The 20430-nt window shown below is 46.5% G+C and overlaps 1 protein-coding gene across 1 annotated transcript in view; it reads left to right on the top strand.

The window, feature by feature from the left end:
- Positions 1-20430, top strand: part of FAM135B (family with sequence similarity 135 member B) — a 283306-nt gene that overhangs the window by 106607 nt on the left and 156269 nt on the right. The window contains exons 9-11 of the mRNA XM_030219522.1: positions 6740-6789; positions 14716-14871; positions 18296-18369. Coding sequence (XP_030075382.1) covers positions 6740-6789; positions 14716-14871; positions 18296-18369 — 280 coding nt within the window. The remainder of the gene's footprint in view (positions 1-6739; positions 6790-14715; positions 14872-18295; positions 18370-20430) is intronic.

The raw sequence follows: 20430 nt of genomic DNA, 5'->3' as shown, positions 1-20430 counted from the left end.
TATATAACAGAGCTTGCTGGTATATAATGGCAAATGAAAAGTTGTGTTATTGTGACCAGTTAGGTACATGGCAGCACCAGACAGTAAGAGATAGATGTGACCTGAAAATTATTTCTCATCATTTGGACCTGTCTCACTTGGGAGGTATTTCAAGGGTGCTAAGCCAATTAGCTATAGATTTTAGAGTGTTCTTAAAGCAGGATAAGATTTATTGTAGTATATATTCTAAATCCTTTCTTTTTAAAGGCTTGATATTCTTTGGTTCATTTGTAAGCTACATATAAAGGGGCTTATTCACCTTTGTTTTGATGAAAGAAAATCACTGTAAAACCAAGTTAAATATGTCAGTTACCCTGTATCACAACACATAATTCCATATCATCAAGCTGATCAATCCATAGACTGGTGGGTTGTGTCCATCTACCAGCAGGTGGAGATAGAGAGCAAACTTTTGCCTCCCTATATGTGGTCATGTGCTGCCGGAAACTCCCCAGTATGTTCTCTATCTCAGCAGGTGGTGGTCACACACAGCAGCAGCTCTGGCTAGGCCTCCAAGCCTAATCTTTAGGTTTTGTTGAGTGCCTGGGGTTGAGGGCTCTTCTTGAGCAAGTGCAAACCTGGTGGTGCCAGGTCCCTCCTTTTCTCCCCCCCTCCCGCTGGCTCCGTTAAAAAAAAAAAAAAAAAAAAAAAAATTTTGAACGTCCTTAAAGGCGTTTATTTCGACGTTTATTTAAACGTTTATTGCAGCTACTCACTGGGACACCAGGTCGTTACAGCTCGGAGCGGCAAGCAGGTAATTTTTACCTTTTATAGCGGGCAGGGGGTTCCCCGATTCTTCTCCTCGTGGCATATGGCGTCGGAGGGCGAGGGCGCAAAGGGTCGCTCCCCGGGTAGCTTGAGCGCTTCTAGAGGGGATGCGGGGGTCTTAAAGCCTGATTCACCCTTGTTGGGTGACAGTTTCGTGACCGATGAATGTCCCGGTCCTTCCTCCGGCGTGGCGGTTTTTCCCGCCATAAACGCCCATCCCCCGCTCCTCGCCTCCGCCATCTTGGCCGGCCACGCGGCTCGGACGGCTTCTTCTTGGGCCGCCCTTGAGGTTGGAGACATTAATGCCATGAATGCCCTTAATTTGGGCGACGGCACAGAAGCGGCTAAAGTTAAGAGCCGTTCTTCCCGCGCGGCTCCTTCGCGGAGTTTCGCGCCGGACGCCATTTTGGATGCGCAGCATGTCTCTCCCCCGCTATTGCGAGCGCCGGTTGAGGGTGCGTCTAGGGCTGTTGCCCAGGCTGCGGAAGTGCACAGTCTGGGGGGTTTCTCCCCCGAGTTTGTTTTGCTGCTGCATCAGGCCTTCCTCATGCACAACGCTGCCCCTGCTCCCTCGTCTGGTAAAGAGGTTGAGGTTCCCAGAGGTAAACGCCCTCGGGTTGATTCCCAGGCCTTGGAGGAATTTGTCTCCTCCGATGTAGATGAGGGCAGCGTGTCTGAGGTCTCCCAACGGTCCTTTGCGGATTCCTTGGAGGAGACGGATCCCCGCTCGGATGGAGCGGATGACCCCTCTGCAGCGCGGTTTTTTAGCCCAGAGGATTTGCCCAACCTGTTGTTACAGGCCATGGACACTTTGAAGATTTCCTCTCCGGAGGACGTCTCTCCCTCAGCCCCTGTTGGCTCTGCCATTATGCTGGGGACGAAGCGCCCGCCTAGAACCTTCCACGTGCATGATGCCATGCACACCTTAATTTCGGCTCAATGGGATGTCCCAGAAGCGAGCCTTAAAGTGGCTAGGGCTATGTCCCGCCTCTATCCTTTGGCTGTGAGTGAACGTGAGGCCTTTCTGTGGCCTACCGTGGATTCTTTAATCACTGCGGTGACTAAGAAAATGGCGTTGCCGGTGGAAGGTGGCACGGCCCTAAAGGACGCCCAAGACAGAAGATTGGAGGCGGCCTTAAGGTCGTCCTTTGAGGCGGCTGCTTTAAGTTTGCAGGCCTCAGTTTGCGGCTCCTATGTGGCCAGGGCGTGCCTGACTATGGTGCAGCGGGCTTCCCCCTCGGATCATTCCTTGAGGGCTGATTGGCCGGCCCTGGAATCGGGCTTAGCCTATTTGGCAGACTTGCTGTATGATGTCTTGAGGGCCTCAGCGAAAGGCATGGCTCAGACAATCTCTGCGCGGCGGTGGCTTTGGCTGAAACATTGGTCTGCGGACCACGCCTCTAAATCCCGCCTGGCTAGGTTGCCTTTTAAAGGCAAGCTGCTCTTTGGGGTCGAGCTGGACAAAATCGTGACCGATCTCGGCACGTCTAAGGGCAAGAAATTACCAGAGGTCAGGGCTCGGGCTAGTACTCGTCCCGGTACCTCCGGAGGACGGTTGCAGGAAGCCCGTCGGTACCGCCCGGGCAAGTCGGGTTCCTCTGCCCCCTCTTCCTTCAAGAGGAATTTCTCCCCCAAGCAGCATTCCTTTCGCAGAGACCGCCGTCCCGGAGGTGCTCCCTCCGGTCCTCCCCCAGGGTCTCGTACCCAATGACGGGGTCTTGGTCCACGCCCCAGTGCAGATTGGAGGACGGCTGTCCTCGTTTCTGGGCGAGTGGACCACAATAACTTCAGACGCGTGGGTGCTGGAAGTCATCAGAGACGGCTACAAACTAGAGTTCTGCCGACCCTTAAAAGACGGGTTTGTACTCTCTCCCTGCAAGTCTCCGGTCAAAGCTGTGGCAGTGCAGCAGACCTTGGACAATCTGATCCGCCTGGGCGCGGTCGTTCGGGTGCCAGAAAGTCAGCTTGGCAAGGGACGTTACTCCATTTACTTTGTGGTACCAAAGAAAGGAGGTTCTGTCCGGCCTATCCTCGACCTCAAAGGGGTCAATCGGGCCTTGAAAGTGCGGCACTTTCGCATGGAGACTCTCCGCTCTGTTATAGCGGCAGTGAAGGCAGGAGAGTTCCTGGCATCCTTGGACATCAAGGAAGCGTACCTGCATATTCCCATCTGGCCTCCTCATCGACGCTTTCTGCGTTTTGCAGTCCTGGGACGACACTTCCAGTTCAGAGCCCTCCCTTTCGGGTTGGCTACTGCTCCGCGGACCTTTTCCAAAGTAATGGTGGTCATCGCGGCCTTCCTACGAAAGGAAGGGGTACAAGTCCATCCTTATCTGGACGACTGGTTGATCCGAGCCCCCTCTTATGCGGAGTGCGGCAAAGCTGTGGACCGGGTATTTGCTCTTTTGAGCTCCCTGGGATGGATCATCAACTGGGAGAAAAGCCAGCTGCGCCCGACTCAGTCCCTGGAGTACCTGGGAGTTCGATTCGACACCCAAGTGGGCAGAGTGTTCCTGCCAGACAATCGGATTGTCAAACTTCAGGCTCAGGTGGACCAGTTCCTAGTAGCCTCTCCCCTTCGGGCTTGGGACTATGTGCAGCTGTTGGGCTCTATGACGGCCACGATGGAAGTTGTGCCCTGGGCCAGGGCTCATATGAGACCACTTCAACACTCTTTGCTGCAGCGCTGGACTCCGATGTCGGAGGATTATGCTGTGCGCCTTCCCTTGGACCCAGCAGTGCGCAAGGCGCTGAGCTGGTGGATGCAGACAGTCAAGTTGTCTGCGGGAATGCCTCTGGTGACCCCAGAGTGGATTGTCGTCACGACGGACGCCTCGTTGTCGGGCTGGGGAGCCCACTGCTTGGGAAGGACAGCGCAGGGGCTCTGGTCTCCTGCAGAGGCAAAGTGGTCTATCACTCCTGGAACTCAGAGCCATTCGGTTGGCGCTTTTGGAGTTCATCCCGGTACTGGTGTTGAAGCCTGTACGGGTCCTGTCGGACAATGCCACGGCTGTGGCCTATGTCAACCGCCAGGGAGGTACCAAGAGCGCCCCTCTAGCCAAGGAGGCTATGAATCTTTGCCAGTGGGCGGAAGCGAACCTGGAGCAGCTTTCAGCGGCCCACATTGCCGGAGTCATGAATGTCAAGGCGGACTTTCTCAGTCGCCATACCTTGGAGCCCGGAGAGTGGCAGCTATCTGCTCAGGCGTTCTTGGACATCACGAAGTGCTGGGGCCAGCCGAGCCTAGATCTGATGGCGTCATCGGCCAATTGCCAAGTGCCGCGCTTTTTCAGCAGAGGACGGGACCCTCGATCCCTGGGAGTAGATGCTCTTCTCCAACAGTGGCCGACACAAGAGCTTCTCTATGTGTTCCCGCCCTGGCCCATGTTGGGCAGGGTGCTAGACCGGGTGGCAAAGCATCTCGGCAGGGTAATCCTGGTGGGTCCGGATTGGCCCAGGCGTCCCTGGTATGCGGACTTGATCAGGCTCTCAGTCGACGATCCTCTGCGGCTGCCAGTGGAGCAGGGCCTGTTACATCAGGGTCCCGTGGTGATGGAGGATCCCTCCCCCTTTGGTCTTACGGCCTGGCTATTGAGCGGCAGCGTCTGAGGAAGAAGGGCTTCTCAGACAAGGTCATCGCCACTATGCTGAGAGCGAGGAAGCGCTCTACTTCTACTGCTTACGCCAGGGTTTGGCGTATCTTTGCAGCGTGGTGTGAAGCAGGCTCACTTTCTCCCTTCACTGCTCCAATTTCTTCAGTGTTGGCGTTCCTGCAAGAAGGTCTGGAGAAAGGCCTGTCGCTCAGTTCCCTTAAAGTCCAGGTAGCGGCTCTGGCTTGCTTCAGGGGCCGCCTGAAGGGTGCTTCCCTGGCTTCGCAGCCAGATGTGGTGCGCTTTCTCAAGGGAGTTAATCACCTGCGCCCTCCTCTGCACTCAGTGGTGCCTGCGTGGAATCTCAACCTGGTACTAAGAGCATTGCAGAAGCCGCCTTTTGAACCCTTGTCGAGGGCATCTCTGAAAGACCTGACGTTGAAAGCAGTCTTTTTGGTGGCTATCACTTCAGCCAGAAGAGTTTCCGAGCTCCAGGCGCTCTCATGTCGAGAGCCTTTTCTGCAGTTCACTGAGGCAGGAGTGACTATTCGCACAGTGCCTTCCTTCCTGCCCAAGATTGTTTCTCGCTTCCATGTGAATCAGCAGCTCTGTCTCCCTTCCTTTCGTAGGGAGGGCTACCCAGAGGAGTACTCTGCTCTTAAATATCTGGATGTGAGACGAGTCATCATCAGATACTTGGAAGTGACCAATGATTTCCGGAAATCGGATCATCTGTTTGTCCTGTTTGCAGGTCCTCGTAAGGGTCTGCAGGCTGCTAAGCCTACAGTGGCAAGATGGGTCAAGGAAGCCATTGCAGCGGCTTATGTGGCCGCGGGGAAGGTGCCGCCTATCCAGCTGAAGGCTCACTCCACGAGAGCTCAGGCGGCCTCGTTGGCAGAGGCCGGATCCGTCTCCTTGGAAGAGATATGCAAGGCGGCAACTTGGGCTTCGGCTCATACATTCTCCAAGCATTACCGTTTGACTGTGGCTGCACGGGCGGAGGCCCGGTTTGGAGCTTCAGTGTTGAGGTCAGGGATTTCAATGTCCCGCCCTGGGTGAGTACTGCTTCGGTACATCCCACCAGTCTATGGATTGATCAGCTTGATGATATGGAAGGTAAAATTATGTATAATCATACCTGATAATTTTCTTTCCATTAATCATAGCTGATCAATCCATAGCCCCTCCCAGATATCTGTACTGTTTTTATTCTGGTTGCATTTCAGGTTCAAGTTTAGTCTTCAGTTACTTCAGAAAGACTTCGTGTTCAAGTTTTTTCACTTGGATTCTTCAAGAGTTAAGACGAGTTTGTGTTACAGTGAGCTGCTGCATTCCTCTCCCCTCCGTTTTACGGGGCTGGATTGAGACTTAAAATTCTGCCGGCACTCCCTCCCGCTTCGTGCGGCTGTAGGGCAGCTTTGTACCCCTCCCGCTTCGGCGGTGTTAGGGTCAGTCAGCTCCTCCCGCGGTTGCGGTTGCAGGATAAGCCAGATCCCCCGCATCGGCGGGTGTGGTGTCCCTCCCCCGCTCCGCGGGGATGAGCTGGACGGATTCCCCTCCCCACTTGTGTGGGGATGAGCTGGGTTAATTCCCCTCCCCCGTTTCGGCGGTGGTGAGCTGGGCAGAGTGTCCCTTCGTGGGTGTAATTCTCTAAGTGCTGAGTCCTGCGGATGGAGCTTTGATATCGACATACTGAGGAGTTTCCGGCAGCACATGACCACATATAGGGAGGCAAAAGTTTGCTCTCTATCTCCACCTGCTGGTAGATGGACACAACCCACCAGTCTATGGATTGATCAGCTATGATTAATGGAAAGAAAATTATCAGGTATGATTATACATAATTTTACCTTCTCACTATATCCATTTCTGAGGTTTTTGCTGATATTTAATACTTCTGTCCAGTAGAAAGATAAAATTTTATCTAGATAAAGTCCACAAAGTTAAATCTAATTTGCCCATTTCTTCTTCCTGGGCAAACCATCTACCTCATTGATCTCTGGCTACAGCCTCACTTCCCTGCAGTTAAATATTTTTTTTGTTACATTTGTACCCCGCGCTTTCCCACTCATGACAGGCTCAATGCGGCTTCTCTTTGCTCATCTCATAATTAAATTTGTGTTCCTGATATTGCCTTCACTACCTTTACTGTCCTATGCATTCATCAGCCTTTTGTAAAAATACAGTCCCTATATTACTGCTTAGTCTACCCACTTTCTACCTTAGAACGTGACTTAAATGTTCTTAAGCTAAATCAAGTAGCAGATATCAATAATTTGTATCTTATGGCTTGATATTCTATGCATTCACATTTCTTTATATATATATATTTTTTTACCTAGACAGCCTTGCTGTTGAAGATATCCTGTCTCAGCTGTGCACTGAATTACAGGTACACCTTTTTATTTTTCAAAAATACACTATAAATATTAAGATGTGTATCCCATTGAGGATAGTTTTGTAACAGGGCATCTATGTGAGAACTCGAAAAAGATACCTATATTAAGCCCGTTTTATAATGTCAACACGGTTGCTTGTACACCTTTATAAATTAGGCTCCCTGGACCATTCTCAATAACGTACAAATTCCCACACACAAATGTGTATCTGCTCTGAAAAAAAGTATAAAATGTGCTCATGCATTTTGGGCTAGATTCTGTATATCACGCCTAAAAAAAAAAGCATTGCAGAAAAAAGTTACACCTAGGCGTATTCTATAAATTGTGCCTAAATTTAGGTGCAGTTTATCAAATACACCTAAATCTAGGCATAGTTTATAGAATACGCTCAACACCTGTTTTCTGCAACTATATTTAGTTGCGGCTATTTACTCCAATGAAATTCCTGTGTAAATGTCAACACCTAAATTACATACAGAACAGGCATATTCTGTAACAGTACACATAAATTCTAGGAACGTACACGACCCACCCATGGCCACCATTCTAGAAAATGAGCTTCTGTGTTATTTTGGATATATTTCTCTGGAAGACTGTTTTTTATATTTGTTTTTAAATGTTTGATAAACTGAGCCCCTTGGGGCTTCAGCTTGATTTGAGCACTGCATTCGATACAGTTTTATATGGCAAACGGTATCGAATGTAGTGTTCAAATCAAGCTGAAGCCCCAAGCTATCATAACCTTGATCTCCCATCAAAGCATGAGTAGAGGGCACTAAAGCAATGAGCCAGGATGACCAAAAAAGGCTCAGTTTATCAAACATTTAAAAACAAATATAAAAAACAGTCTTCCAGAGAAATATATCTACTATAATAAAACTCACCCTCAGCATTCTGAAGACAACGTTCTGAAGTCACTCAGTCACTCCCTGAAGGGTTCGTCAGTTCATGGTGGTGAAGCCACAACACTGACCATGTCTCTCTGCCCTGCCCTCGCATGACGGACCAATCAGAAAAAAACACCCTCAACGTTCTGAAACACAAAGGACCATCACAAAACCGTTCCCAGGCAACGCTAGGCAACGTAAGACGGACCAATCAGAGGAAACTACATGCCAATAAGGGAGGAGCATTCACCAACAGAACGGCTCATTATCTGTGCAGCACAGAGAGCACAGAACCACCACTGGAATGAGAGAAGAATATTACTGCTGTGGGTATGTGCAAAAATAGACCGGAGGGGGAATTTTTAAATGCCTAATGCCGGTACTGAAGAGTGCCAGAGGGCCTATAGCACAAACTATATTTGGGTTTGCTTGACGTGGAGTCGGTGGAGCCGGAGAACAGCATGCCCTTCACTATCTGGGACGTGGGTGAACAGGACAAGCTGCAGCCCAGCTGGAAGGATTACCCACGACTCAGCCAGCAGCAAACAGCGACCAAGGAAGGGGGAGGAGTAGGGAAACACGCGGAGCGTGTTTCCCTACTCCTTCCCTGCCTAGGAATCGCTGGAGACTGGCTGCCAAACTAACGAAACAACCGCACAACGACACACCACCTCCATCATTCGAAAGGCATCCACTCTTTCTTCAACAGAAGTGCAAACTAATAATACAAAACAAACAAAGAATACCCGGTTTCTCACGCGGCTGCAGGTAACTCCCCACCCCCTTCCTCTTCCCCTTTTGCCGAAGCGGCCAAGGACGTGCCCAACTATCCCCAGCCTCAGGCAAGCTGTCTCACACCTCGGGGATTCCCCGAGCACCCCGAAAAAGATGGCGCTGCTTCCCGCAGCGCATAAATGTTCCAGCATTCCCCTGAAGCCGGCCTGAAATGGACCGAACATACCGGATCATCCCCCGATGGCCCGAGACCGTGCTCCTCTCCCTTCCGCCAACTTAAAACAACCATCCCCGTCCTCAGGCAAGCCGTCTCTCACCTCCAGTATGCCCAGAACCCCAGCCCAACGGAAAATGACGACGCTGCTTCCCACAGCACATTTCTCTTCCAGTGTTCCCCTACAGCAGCCCTGAAATGGCCCAAAAATACCGACAGACCAAGAAGCAAGAACGTGCTCCTCTACCTTCCACCCATCTAAAACAACACTGCTGCCTCAGCACAACACAAAAAAAAAAAAAACCTCAGGAAAAACAATCCACCACTCAGCAAAGGCTGACCCCCCCCTACAACCACATTTACATTTCACCAACAGAAAGACCCCCCTCCACAAACCTCCTTGACAGACAAAACCACACACACACAACACAACAGAAACACACCCTCAAAGCCACACACCAATCCATCCCACTTTGCCAGCACAGCACAGCACATCCCCCAACCCCCCACCCAAAAAACAAAACAATCAAAAAAAAAAAGACACACACCCCACCCTCACACACTCACACTCACACACACACACAAAATAACTCTGTGACACATACACACACAAAAAAAGCCACATGCTAGCGCCCGTTTCATTGGTTTCGGAAACGGGCCTTTTTTAGTAGTCCAAAATAACTCAGAAGCTCATTTTCTAGAATGGTGTGCAGAACGTACTTTAAGTGAAGGAAACCCAACACCTGTGTTTTTGCAGAAATTGCCTTCATCTTGCTAACAATCAATAAATCTTTGGTTATATACTGATTATATCTTGAGTATACATTTCGCATTGATTACATAGAGCTGATTATATCTTGAGTATACATTCGCACAGATTACATAGTCATATTGATTATTGATTACATCATTTCATCAGGCTTAACGCTATTATATTGCATTCCTGTGTGCTATTACATGATTATACTGATGCAGACATTTCTACATTGTCTTCTATAACTTGCAGTTTGATTATACCTTGGTTAAAGATAGCTAGATAAAGTTGACTGGGTAGTCACAGAGTACAGATTTATCTTTTCAAAGTTACCCAGCATACTTTATTCATTCCTACCATTTTGTGGCTGTTTATTGCTGTAGAGACCTTGCAGAATTGCTACATTCACTTTAGATCGCCCATTTTACTTTAGAGTCACTGGGTGGTGAGCTCTGTCCTGGAAGTGACACCTGTATAAGATGACTGGCGTGTTTAAGACACTGCGGAAACTGCAGCACGCTGCTGTAGGCTTGCCATTGTAGGCACTCTGATAGAAAGGTGCCACAAAGAGCATGCCCCTTTGTTCATCCTTGGTACGGCAGAGCTGTGTAATATGTTATCTGTCCAGGGGTACAGAATATTTGCTTCAAACATGATTATGTGTTTTGTTCTTTTTTTGGATATGGGAGTTTAATCAATATGTTTAATTACGGGTTGGAGCAGATATTTAGAATTGTGTCCAGTGTATGGTACCTGCTGGGAGTGTAGATCTCCTGCTTTGCAATTAGTAAAGATCTCAAAATAAGTCTGATGCTCAATGGTTTGAACACTTAAATATGGTGTATGCTTGATCTGTGAAATACAAAACCCCCTTGATAATGGATCTTTTGTTAATGTATTCCTGAGATGTGTTTGGAATTACTGAAGTTTGGCTTTTACCCGCAGAGTCATTGTGCATGAATAACTACTCCTACTGGTTATTTGGTTCTTTATGTTATAAGAATCAAGGATGTCTTTTTTTTTAAATAAGTTATGAATGGGTTTTTTTGAAAAATGTTACAGTGAAGGTAATTCTAGAGCTATTTATCAACTTTTGAAATGTGATTGAAAATCTGAAAGTGGACAAAGCTGTGGGGCTGGATGGATACATCCCAGGATACTGAGGCAGCTGAGAGAAATCCTGGCAGGACCTCTTAAGGATTTATTTAATAGATCGTTAGAGATGGTAAAGGTTCCTTGGAATGGAAATGAGAAGATGTGGTCCCTCTTCGCAAAAGTAGGGACAGGGAAGAGTTGGGAAACTACAGGCCAGTAAGCCTCACGTTGGTGGTAGGAAAAATAATGGAGTTGCCGCTGAAGGAAAAGATAGTTAACTTTCTAGAATCTAGCGGCTTGCGGGACCCAAGGCAACATGGCTTTACTAGGGCTGCAGTTCGATTAAAATTTGTAATCGTGATTAATCATTAGGTTAAAGGCAGGACATAGCCAGGAGTCCATTGGGAAGGGGGCACATGGATGGACTTGGGGAGGACACACATTTCCTTTCTTTCCCCCCCTACCTTCACATTAGATATTCCTTTGCTGGTGGGGATGTCAAAGCCCCGCCAGTCGAAGAAATCCACTTCTAAATTGGTCCGCTTCCTCCTTGTTCTGTTGCCAATCGCCGATGCCAGCACTCCCAGAACATGCTCAGTTTGTGCACAAAATGATCATGCTTGGGAAGTGTAAGAGTTGGTGGCTGGAGGCACCCCGCTGACGTCCTTGCTCCTGAGGCAGTACAAGGAGGAAGGGAGTGACTCCGACAGCAGATTTCTTTGGCTGGAGCGGCTTGAGCTACCCCACCAGCCATTTAACAGGTACTGAAGCTTTGGAGGGGGCCTGAGCCTCCAAGGCCCCTCTCCTCCCATGTTGCTATGCCAGTGTTTTTCAAGTCGGTCCTGGAGACTTGGAGTATCCGTTTGCCAGTTGGGTTTTCAGGATATCCAGAATGAAAATGCATGAAAGAGATTTGCATATAATGTAGGCAGTGTATGCAAATCAACTTCATGAATATTCATTGTGGCACCCTGAAAACCTGACTGGCAAGGAGGTACTCCAGGACTGACTTGGGGAAACACTGGGGTATGCCACTGATTAAGATCCAACATCTTCCTTTCTCCCACCTCCAGGTCCAACTCTCTCTCCCTTCCTCCCTTCTACCCCCACATCTATTGTCTCGCTCTCCCATCTCTCCCAACTCCTCCCCTCCCAAGTACAACACCTCACTTAAATCTCTCTACCCCAGGTCCAGTGTCTCTCTCTCCCTCTCTCTGAGCCCAAAGTCTGTCCCTCTCCCTTCATTTCCTCTTCCTCCATCCTTCTCTCCCTCAATTAAGCTTCTCTCCTTATTTCCTCCTTCCCAAATCCAACACCTTTTTTCTCTTCCTTCCTTCCTTCCCTCCATCCTCCCCACCCCAGGTCAGTTATCTCCCTCTCCCTTCTCCCTCCACCCTTCTCCCCCCCCCCCCCCCCCCGGTTTAGTATCTCCCTCTATTTTCTCCCTTCCCGCCATGCATAGTACAGCATCTCTCTCTCACATTTTAGCCCTGCTTGCAGTTCTCTGTCCCTCCCTGCTCCGGCCACCCTTTATCCTCTCTTTCTCCTCCCTCTTTCACCCAGCCCCCTGAAGTTCCCCCTCCTCCTTCTTCCCCCCAGCCACTTGAGGTTCTCTCTCCCTCCCTCCTCCTGAGATTCTCCCTCTCTCCCCCCCACCTCCACCTGAGGTTCACCCTCTGCACCTGAAGTTCTTCTTCCCTCCCCCACTAGCCACCTAGTTTCTCTCTGTCTCCCTCCTTCCCTTCAGCCACCAAAGGTTCTCTATTTCTCTCTCCCTCCTTCCCTTCAGCCACCAAAGGTTTTCTCTCTCTCTCTCTCTCTCTCTCTCTCTCTCTCCAGCCACCAAAGGTTCTCTCTCTCTCTCTCCCTCGCTCCCTCTCTCTCTCCCTCGCTCCCTCCGGCCACCTGAAGCTCTCTCTCTCCCTCGCTCCCTCCGGCCACCTGAGGTTCTCTCTCTCTCTCTCTCCCTCGCTCCCTCCGGCCATCTGAGGTTTTCTCTCCCTCCCTCCCTTCGGCAACCCATGGTTCTCTCTCCCTCGCTCCCTCTGGCCACCTGAGTTTCTCTCTCTCTCCCTCGCTCCCTCCGGCCACCTGAGGTTCTCTCTCTCTCCCTCGCTCCCTCCGGCCACCTGAGGTTCTCTCTCCCTCGCTCCCTCCGGCCACCTGAGGTTCTCTCTCCCTCCCTCCCTCCCTTCGGCAACCCATGGTTCTCTCTCCCTCGCTCCCTCTGGCCACCTGAGTTTCTCTATCTGTTCTTCCCTCCAGCCTCCCGAGGTTCTCCCTCCCCCTGGCCACCCAAGGCTCTTCCCCTTCCCCCGGGCCATCCGAGGCTCTCTTGCTTTGCCCCGGGCCATCCGAGGCTCTCTCCCTTTGCCTCTCCCCCCGCAGTTCTCTCTTATTTCTCTGCCACCTGAGGTTCTCTTCCAATTCCTCCTTCCTCCTCCGCAGCTGCTTACATGGTCTGGCATCTCTCCCTCCCTCCCCCTCCCCTCCCAGACTGCTGGCAGCTCTCTCCCCTTCCCAGCCCGGTTTACCTTTTGCTGCAGTTTTCACAGTGTCTTCGGCCCTGCAGCAGTGGCAGTCATCCTGAAAAGCTGCCCTCACCTGTACTGGGCCTTCCCTCTGATCAACCCATCCCAAACAGGAAGTTACATCAGGAAGGGGGCAGGGCGGGTCGATAGCCATAGAACTGGGTAAAGGATATGCACTAGATGTATTCTACTTGGATTCAACAAAGCCTTTGATACGGTTCACAATATCAACTGGCTCACCTTTATCCACATGTTTTGGTCACCCCTTCAAAGAAACTTAGTAGATTGGTGAGGTAAGATTTTTCTTTACTAAATTAATGTTGGCTTTGTGGTAAGATTAGATTGGCATTAATCATAGAGTCCCAAGTGATTACTCTGTGAATCGTATGGCGGAGAAAATGCTCAAGTACCAAGAAATGCAGTCAGATATCAAGAAAATGTAGCAAAAAGATACAGAAATATTTTCCATTGTTGTGGGGATTACAGTCTTGAATAGAAACAATATTACATTACATCTTATTAACTAGCTAGACATGATTGAGCATAATTGTTTATGGAAGATCGTATTTAATATGAAACTTGATAGTCTTTGGAACTCATAGTCTATAATGTAGACCCTTATAAAGTCCAGATGCATGGGATAAACATAGAGAATCCCTATATAGAAAGATAATGGAATCAAAGCAAAATTTAAATGACTACCTCACTTTAAACAGGGCATAGAGGGGTGCAACCGGCATGGAACAGTAGGTACACCTCTGGCTGCTTTGTTGAGCAGACTGGATGGACCATAAGATCTTTATCTGCTGTCATTTAATATGTTAATATATTACATCCACATATAGTCTGATGCTTTTGTAAATATAAACATATTGAAGCATATTTTCAAAGCACATAGACATATCAAGTTACATAGTAAGCATGAAACTTTGTAAGTCTAAGTGCTTTGAAAATGAGTCCCATTGATTTGGAATCATGTAAAAAAAAATCAGGGACCCGATATTAAGCCAGCAGCAATCAGCATTTTGCTGGCCACTGCAGGCACAAAACCTGGAAATTCAATGCCTACTCCTGCCGGAATTTTGCGCCAAAAAATTTAAAATTCTGGTCAAAAACATTTCAAAATTCTCTGCACAAAGTTTTCAAATTCTGTAACATTCTGCGCAGAGAATTTTCAAATTTTTTGTGTCCCCCTCCCTCCCACAGCATCCCTTTTTTTTTTACAGCTCCTCCCTCTCTCCTTCTCTCCAGCCACCCTTGCACTCATCCGTGAGGTAGAGGAGGAGGAACTGCAGCAGGAGAACCTTTTTGGGAGCAGGAAAGAACTTCACTCTTTTCTGCCCTGCTGCCACCGCTCTCACCGCTGTCTCACTGGTGCTGTCCTTTTTCTAAATGGCCGCCAAGACTTCAGATGGTAATAGCTGGTTTTGAGTTCGATGCTAACCAATTATTTTCAGCGACCCTAACTGGTTAAGAACTGCTGAAAATGACCGACTAGGTGCTTTAACAGGCCAAGAGCCATATTCGGCCAATTACATTGAATATCGACCCCTGACATTCTTTAAATTTTCAGGATATTTTAGAATCTGTAGAAAACAAATATTTGCACTTGCTTTTTACTGGATGAATTTTGTATATAATAGTGTAAAAAGAAGCCTCATGTCATAACTGTCATTATTTCATAGACTGTTCTTTCCTTTCAGGTTATGAGTAATCCAGAAAAGATGACTGAGCAGATTAGCAAGGACCTTGCATGGCTCTGTTCCCACCTGTTGGCATTATGGACCCAGTTTCTGGAAACTGTAACCCTTCATCCTGAAGTCACAGCATATCTGACTCAGGAGCATCATGCACTGAGGGTAACATTAGAAAAAAATATTCCATAGCTATTAACAAGAACATTCCTGGAGGAAAGAGTCGTGAAACACTGAAACACATTCATGTTATGGTTGTATACAATACTTGTATAGGAAAGCATATTAATCTTAAACTGAGTTCAATTCTTGATCCTCATGTGTCCTTCAGCCTTTGCAAGAGATGCATGCCAGCCAGTAGGTTTTGAACTGGACTTATTGTTACTAGTTCCCAGAGTTGTATTAATAATATAGGGGCCCTTTTACTAAAAGGTGTTAAGCCCTTAATACAGCTTTAGTGTGGGGAAAACAGGCTAATGCAAAATGGGTTAAACCATTTTGTGGTATTTTGCCTTTGTGGGAGCACTTAGCATCTTTTGAATAGGAGGCGGCAATTGCTCCTATATTAATTTTTTGCAGGTCTCATATTATTTATCAGATAGAACATACATTGTTGTTCATAGTACAGTAGCTGCATCCAAACCCTATACTCCTCCTTTAGGTGTCCCACAAGGATTAATATTGTCCCCACTTTTGTTCAATATTTTCTTGACACCGTTTCTGTCACTGTCACAGTCTCTTGATTTTATCATTTTGTATATGCTAATGACATTCAGTTGCTTTGAACTATTAACCACCTTGACGCTCTAGACATTGCCATTTTTAATAACAAATTATCCCAACTGACAGATGGGTTTCAATCCAATAAATTGATTCTAAACACAGTAAAATCTACAGCATTACTTTCAATAATCAAGCAATTAAAATGCTATGTACACCTGTTATTTTATGTATGTATACTTGGGGTTATTATAAACAACACTATTTCCTTTAAACATCAAGTTAACCAGGTTGTTCTTCGGACGTTTTTCCCTTTTTTGGTGTCTTCTTTGCCACCATCGCGAACTTTGACCTCACCGGCGCGATTTTTCCGCCCCCTCCCACATTTTCCCACCCATTAGCAGGCTCAGTGTGGCTTACATAACAAGGCGATCGCCAAGTCCAGTAGATAGTAAACAAATACAGTTGAAAATAAGGGTCAGGTAAGGTTAGGGTATACAAGTACAACAAGGGTCAAGGAACTAAGGAATATACAATGTCCATTACGATGTGAGGTTTTGATGCATTACGGTGTTAAGGCATTTAAGTTGGATCAGTAGAGTAGGCCTTGCAAAACAAATAGGTTTTTAATGATTGCCTGAAGTTTAGATGGTCATGGATCGTTTTCACAGTCTTTGGTAGTGCATTCCACATTTGTGTACCTAAGTAGGAGAAATTGGATGCATAGGTTGATTTGTACCTGAGTCCAATGCAGCTTGGATAGTGGAGGTTCAGATAGGAATGTGACGCTCTGGTTCTGTTTCTGGTCGGAAGCTCTATCAAGTCAACCATGCATCCCGTTGTTTCACCATAGATAATCTTGTGGACCAAAGAGCAAATTTTGAAGGTAATACGTTCTTTGATTGAGAGCCAGTGCAGTTTTGATCGGAGAGGTTTAGCGCTATCGTAACGTGTTTTACCGAATATCAGCCTGGCTGCTGTGTTTTGGGCTGCCTGGAGCTTCTTCAAAAGCTGTAATTTACATCCCGCAAATAATCCATTGCAGTAATCTGCATGGCTCAGAAGCATTGATTGTATCAAGTTACGGAATGTTTCCCTCGGGAAATAAGGTCTTAGACGTTTTAGTTTCCACATAGAATGAAACTATAATGGAATTAACTTGGTTCTCAAGTGTAAGATGGCTATCAATAGTTACACCTAAGATTTTGAGGCTATCAGAAATAGGAAGAGAATAAACAGGAGTGTTCAGGGTTGAGGGTTTATAATTATTGTATGGGGATGAGAGGATTTAGACAGTGTGTTTTTTCGGTGTTTAATTTCAATTGGAATGAATTTGCCCATGAATCCATGATGTTTAAACAGCGCATGATTTCATTGGAGATTTCAGAAAGGTCATGTCTGAAAGGGATATATATTATAACATCATCTGCGTAAATGAACGGATGAAGGCTTTGACTGGATAAGAAATTAGCCAAAGGGGACATCACTATATTGAAGAGTATTGGTGATAATGGGGAACCTTGTGGTACTCCGCATTGTGCATTCCACAGTGTTGAAATGTTTGTTTTTAATTTAACTTGGTATGTTCTGGTGATTAATAAACCCTTGATCCAATTAAGTATATTTCCTCCAATCCCAAAGTGGTCAAGTAGACGCAACAATATATTATGATTTATCATGTCGAATGCGCTAGACATGTCGAATTGGAGGAGGAATATACTTTTATCTGTGTCAATTTCATGTTTGAATTTAGCTAGAAGAGTGATGTACAGTTTCAGTACTATGGAAGGGGCGGAATCCTGACTGTGATTCATGCAGTAGTGAGAACTTGTCCATATATTCCATTAACTGTTTAGACACCATGCTCTCCATCAATTTAACTACTAATGGGATGAATGTGACTGGGCGATAATTGGTAAGGTCTTTCAATCTTTTTTTTATGAAATAGCGTCTAAGTGCAGTTACATGTGTAACTGCCGTTTACTCCCAATGTGGCGTATAATTTCCATGTTAAAGTTATGGGCCATTTTGGTGCCTAACGTTTAGTGCAGTGTATAGAATTAGTAGGATAGACATCTATTCAACCTTTTAAAATACTAGCACTGATCCTTTAGCAGTTGTGCATTTTGCCTGTTGTAGAGCTGATGTAAATGTTGCATGTAGAGTATTCAAGAATGTGCATAGATTAGCGTATTTTTATAATCATGTGACTGCCCATGTTCCGCTCAGACCGTGCCTCTGGCAACACTTACATACCATCATGCTTACTTGCCATAAATTTTACAATAGCAATTTTATGCAGGTATATTGCCACATATGTGTTAAAATGACTGTATAACATTATCCTCTTACTGATTTGGGAAGTTTCATACTATTGACTGATGTTCAGTTCCATAAGGTTGGATTTTAAATTTATGGGGCTCGATATTCTAAGGATTTATGCTCCTAATTTTGAGGATTATGCTTCTAAATTGGTCTCTTTGAAAATTTACTAGGGCTGAGTGCCTAAATTTATACTCAAAATTTCACTAAACTACTAAATTTAGGAATATAAAAAGTGAGTGGCAACAGGGTGGATTTAGGGTGGTGAAAAAAGGTTACGAGTTTAACATTGATTTTCAGCACTAGATTCATAAATTAGTCATAAATATAGGCAAATGAATGGCAAATCTAAATTTATAAGCATAACTTTTTTCTGATTAAATTGAATTTTTATCTAAAAACCTAGGCTGAAAATAAGGTACAAATTTAGGAGCTTAACTTAGGAGCATAAATTTAGGAGCTCAGCTTTTTTTTTTTAAATATCTGGCCCACTATATTTTGTGACTTTTAATCTCGTAGAATCTGACAACACTCATATTCTACTTAGGTAAGACGATTCTCTGAAGCTTTTTTCTTCACTGAACATCAAAAGCCTGCTGTATTGACATTTCAGGAAAGTCTGTAAGTAAAAATATGTAGTCTAATTCCTTTCTTCCAAAGTATATTCAAAATATATTGTAGTTGTATAAAAAAAACACAGCTATTTTATTTGTTAATGCACTGCCTATTATTTTTAATACAGGGGATTGTTAAAATCATTAAGGTCCCTTTTTCCTCATTTGGAGTGTAGTTCTTTAAAGTATTTCTGTAGATAAAACAGTGCTTTCCTGTACACGTGGGCTTTTATAAAATTGCTCGCCTGATATGCAGGCTAAAGGACTCAAGTATAGCATATATGCATGCACTTTTATCCACACTTATATTATCAAGTGCTGAAATTGTGACCACAAATAACAAGTATCATATATCTATGTGGGAAAAGACCTGAGCTATGTGGGAAAAGATGGCCACTGATAGGAGAGTCACGGAGCTTCTGATGCTCCGATGACCCCGATCGATACACGGCCCAAAAGGGAACCGTTCGACTGCCTGGACAGCGCGAAAAGAGTGCCGCTGAGCGCGAGACTCACCGGCCTGACCCGCTGAACCCCAGCATGAACGAGCGTCGCATAGACCGACCGCAACTCTCTACCTGCCTCGTGGTCACGGCACGACCCCGGCCAGATCAGATCACTACTGGGCCGAAGATGAGCGACCTCACCTGCGAATCGGCCCCGATCGATACACGTCCCAAAAAGAACTGTTCGACTGCCTGGACAGCGCGAAAGGAGTGCTGCTGAGCGCAAGACTCACCGGCCTGACCCGCTGAATGCCAGCACGAACGGGCGGCACGTAGACTGACTGCGACTCTCTACCTGCCTCATGGTCATGACACGATCCCGGCCAGATCAGATCACTACCGGGCCGAAGACGAGCGACCTCGCCTGCGAATCGGCCAACGACCCTCACAGAGAACTGATGCGGGGTCGACTCTCCCTCAGTCCAAGTTCGCAACACTGAACGGGTCATCGGAGTTTCGACACACGAGGGGAAGAAAGGAAGCAAAGGAATCGCCAGCCTCCGAGCGCGTTGTCTGAAACGGAGGAGAGAGAAGCACTACACACGTGGCTGCTCACCAGAACGCCAGATCACAAGCCTCCCAGACGAGCTGATGATAGTGCACCGGGATTGGAACCTTTGAATGCCTGCAAACTCGACTGCGTTGCGTTGCAGTGAGGAATTTACTGCGACCAGTACACCCAGATCGTAGCGGAGAAGACAATCGACTGATCACATCGATCAAGCGGAAGCCAACAACTGCAGCAACTGACTTGAAGAGTGAATTCTGCTGCACATTAGATACCGAGAACTCGGGCTGCAGGGAAACACGAGGAGACCACGGTGAGCAGTACCGTGCCATTCCCATTTAGAAAACACAGCAACGATACAGTACAATTGTGACCCTCTGAAATATGCAAATACAATCAAACTGAACAAAAGCAGTGTGCTAGAGCAAAAAGAGTAACCTAATACCAAAAAGACCGCTCTGGCAAAAAATTGACTGACTAGTGCTTATTTGAAAAAAAATGGAGAAAAAAACCCTCAGAAACCGTAGGCCAATCGCCTAAAGGTTTAGAGCGTGGTTAGGGATGATCTTGCATCAGCTTATAACACACGCTACAGTTCGATCATTGGGCCAAAAAACTCCATTTTGAAAAGGGGGCTCAAAAGAATTTTTAATCGCCTCAATATTATATTGTTAATAAACAAAATGAATTTCTTTCAATAGATTCATAAACAAAATTAATTTATTTCAATGGATTCAAAATCGTTCAAGTACTTTTTCAGGCATCAGCATATCAGAAAAAATAACACTTAGCTTTTAAATACTTTCTACAGACCTCCCAACAACTGGAACCATAACCAAATCACATTCATGGACTTCATATCAAACGCATGTGTAACAAATCCAACATACTACTAATACTAAAACCTCCATTTAGAAGACTCCAATTCTGCTCACACTCGGGAATGTAAAGACGTCCTCCAACTATTCGACTTCAACCTTCCTCCAACAGTACCAACCCATATTAAAGGACACTCTATATCATTTCATACAAATACTCCACAGACCAAAACTTT

This window comes from Microcaecilia unicolor, chromosome 1 (genome assembly GCF_901765095.1).
Source record: "Microcaecilia unicolor chromosome 1, aMicUni1.1, whole genome shotgun sequence".
NCBI lineage: Eukaryota > Metazoa > Chordata > Amphibia > Gymnophiona > Siphonopidae > Microcaecilia > Microcaecilia unicolor.
Note: the sequence above shows the minus strand (reverse complement) of the source record. Positions and strands in the feature narration are given on the sequence as shown.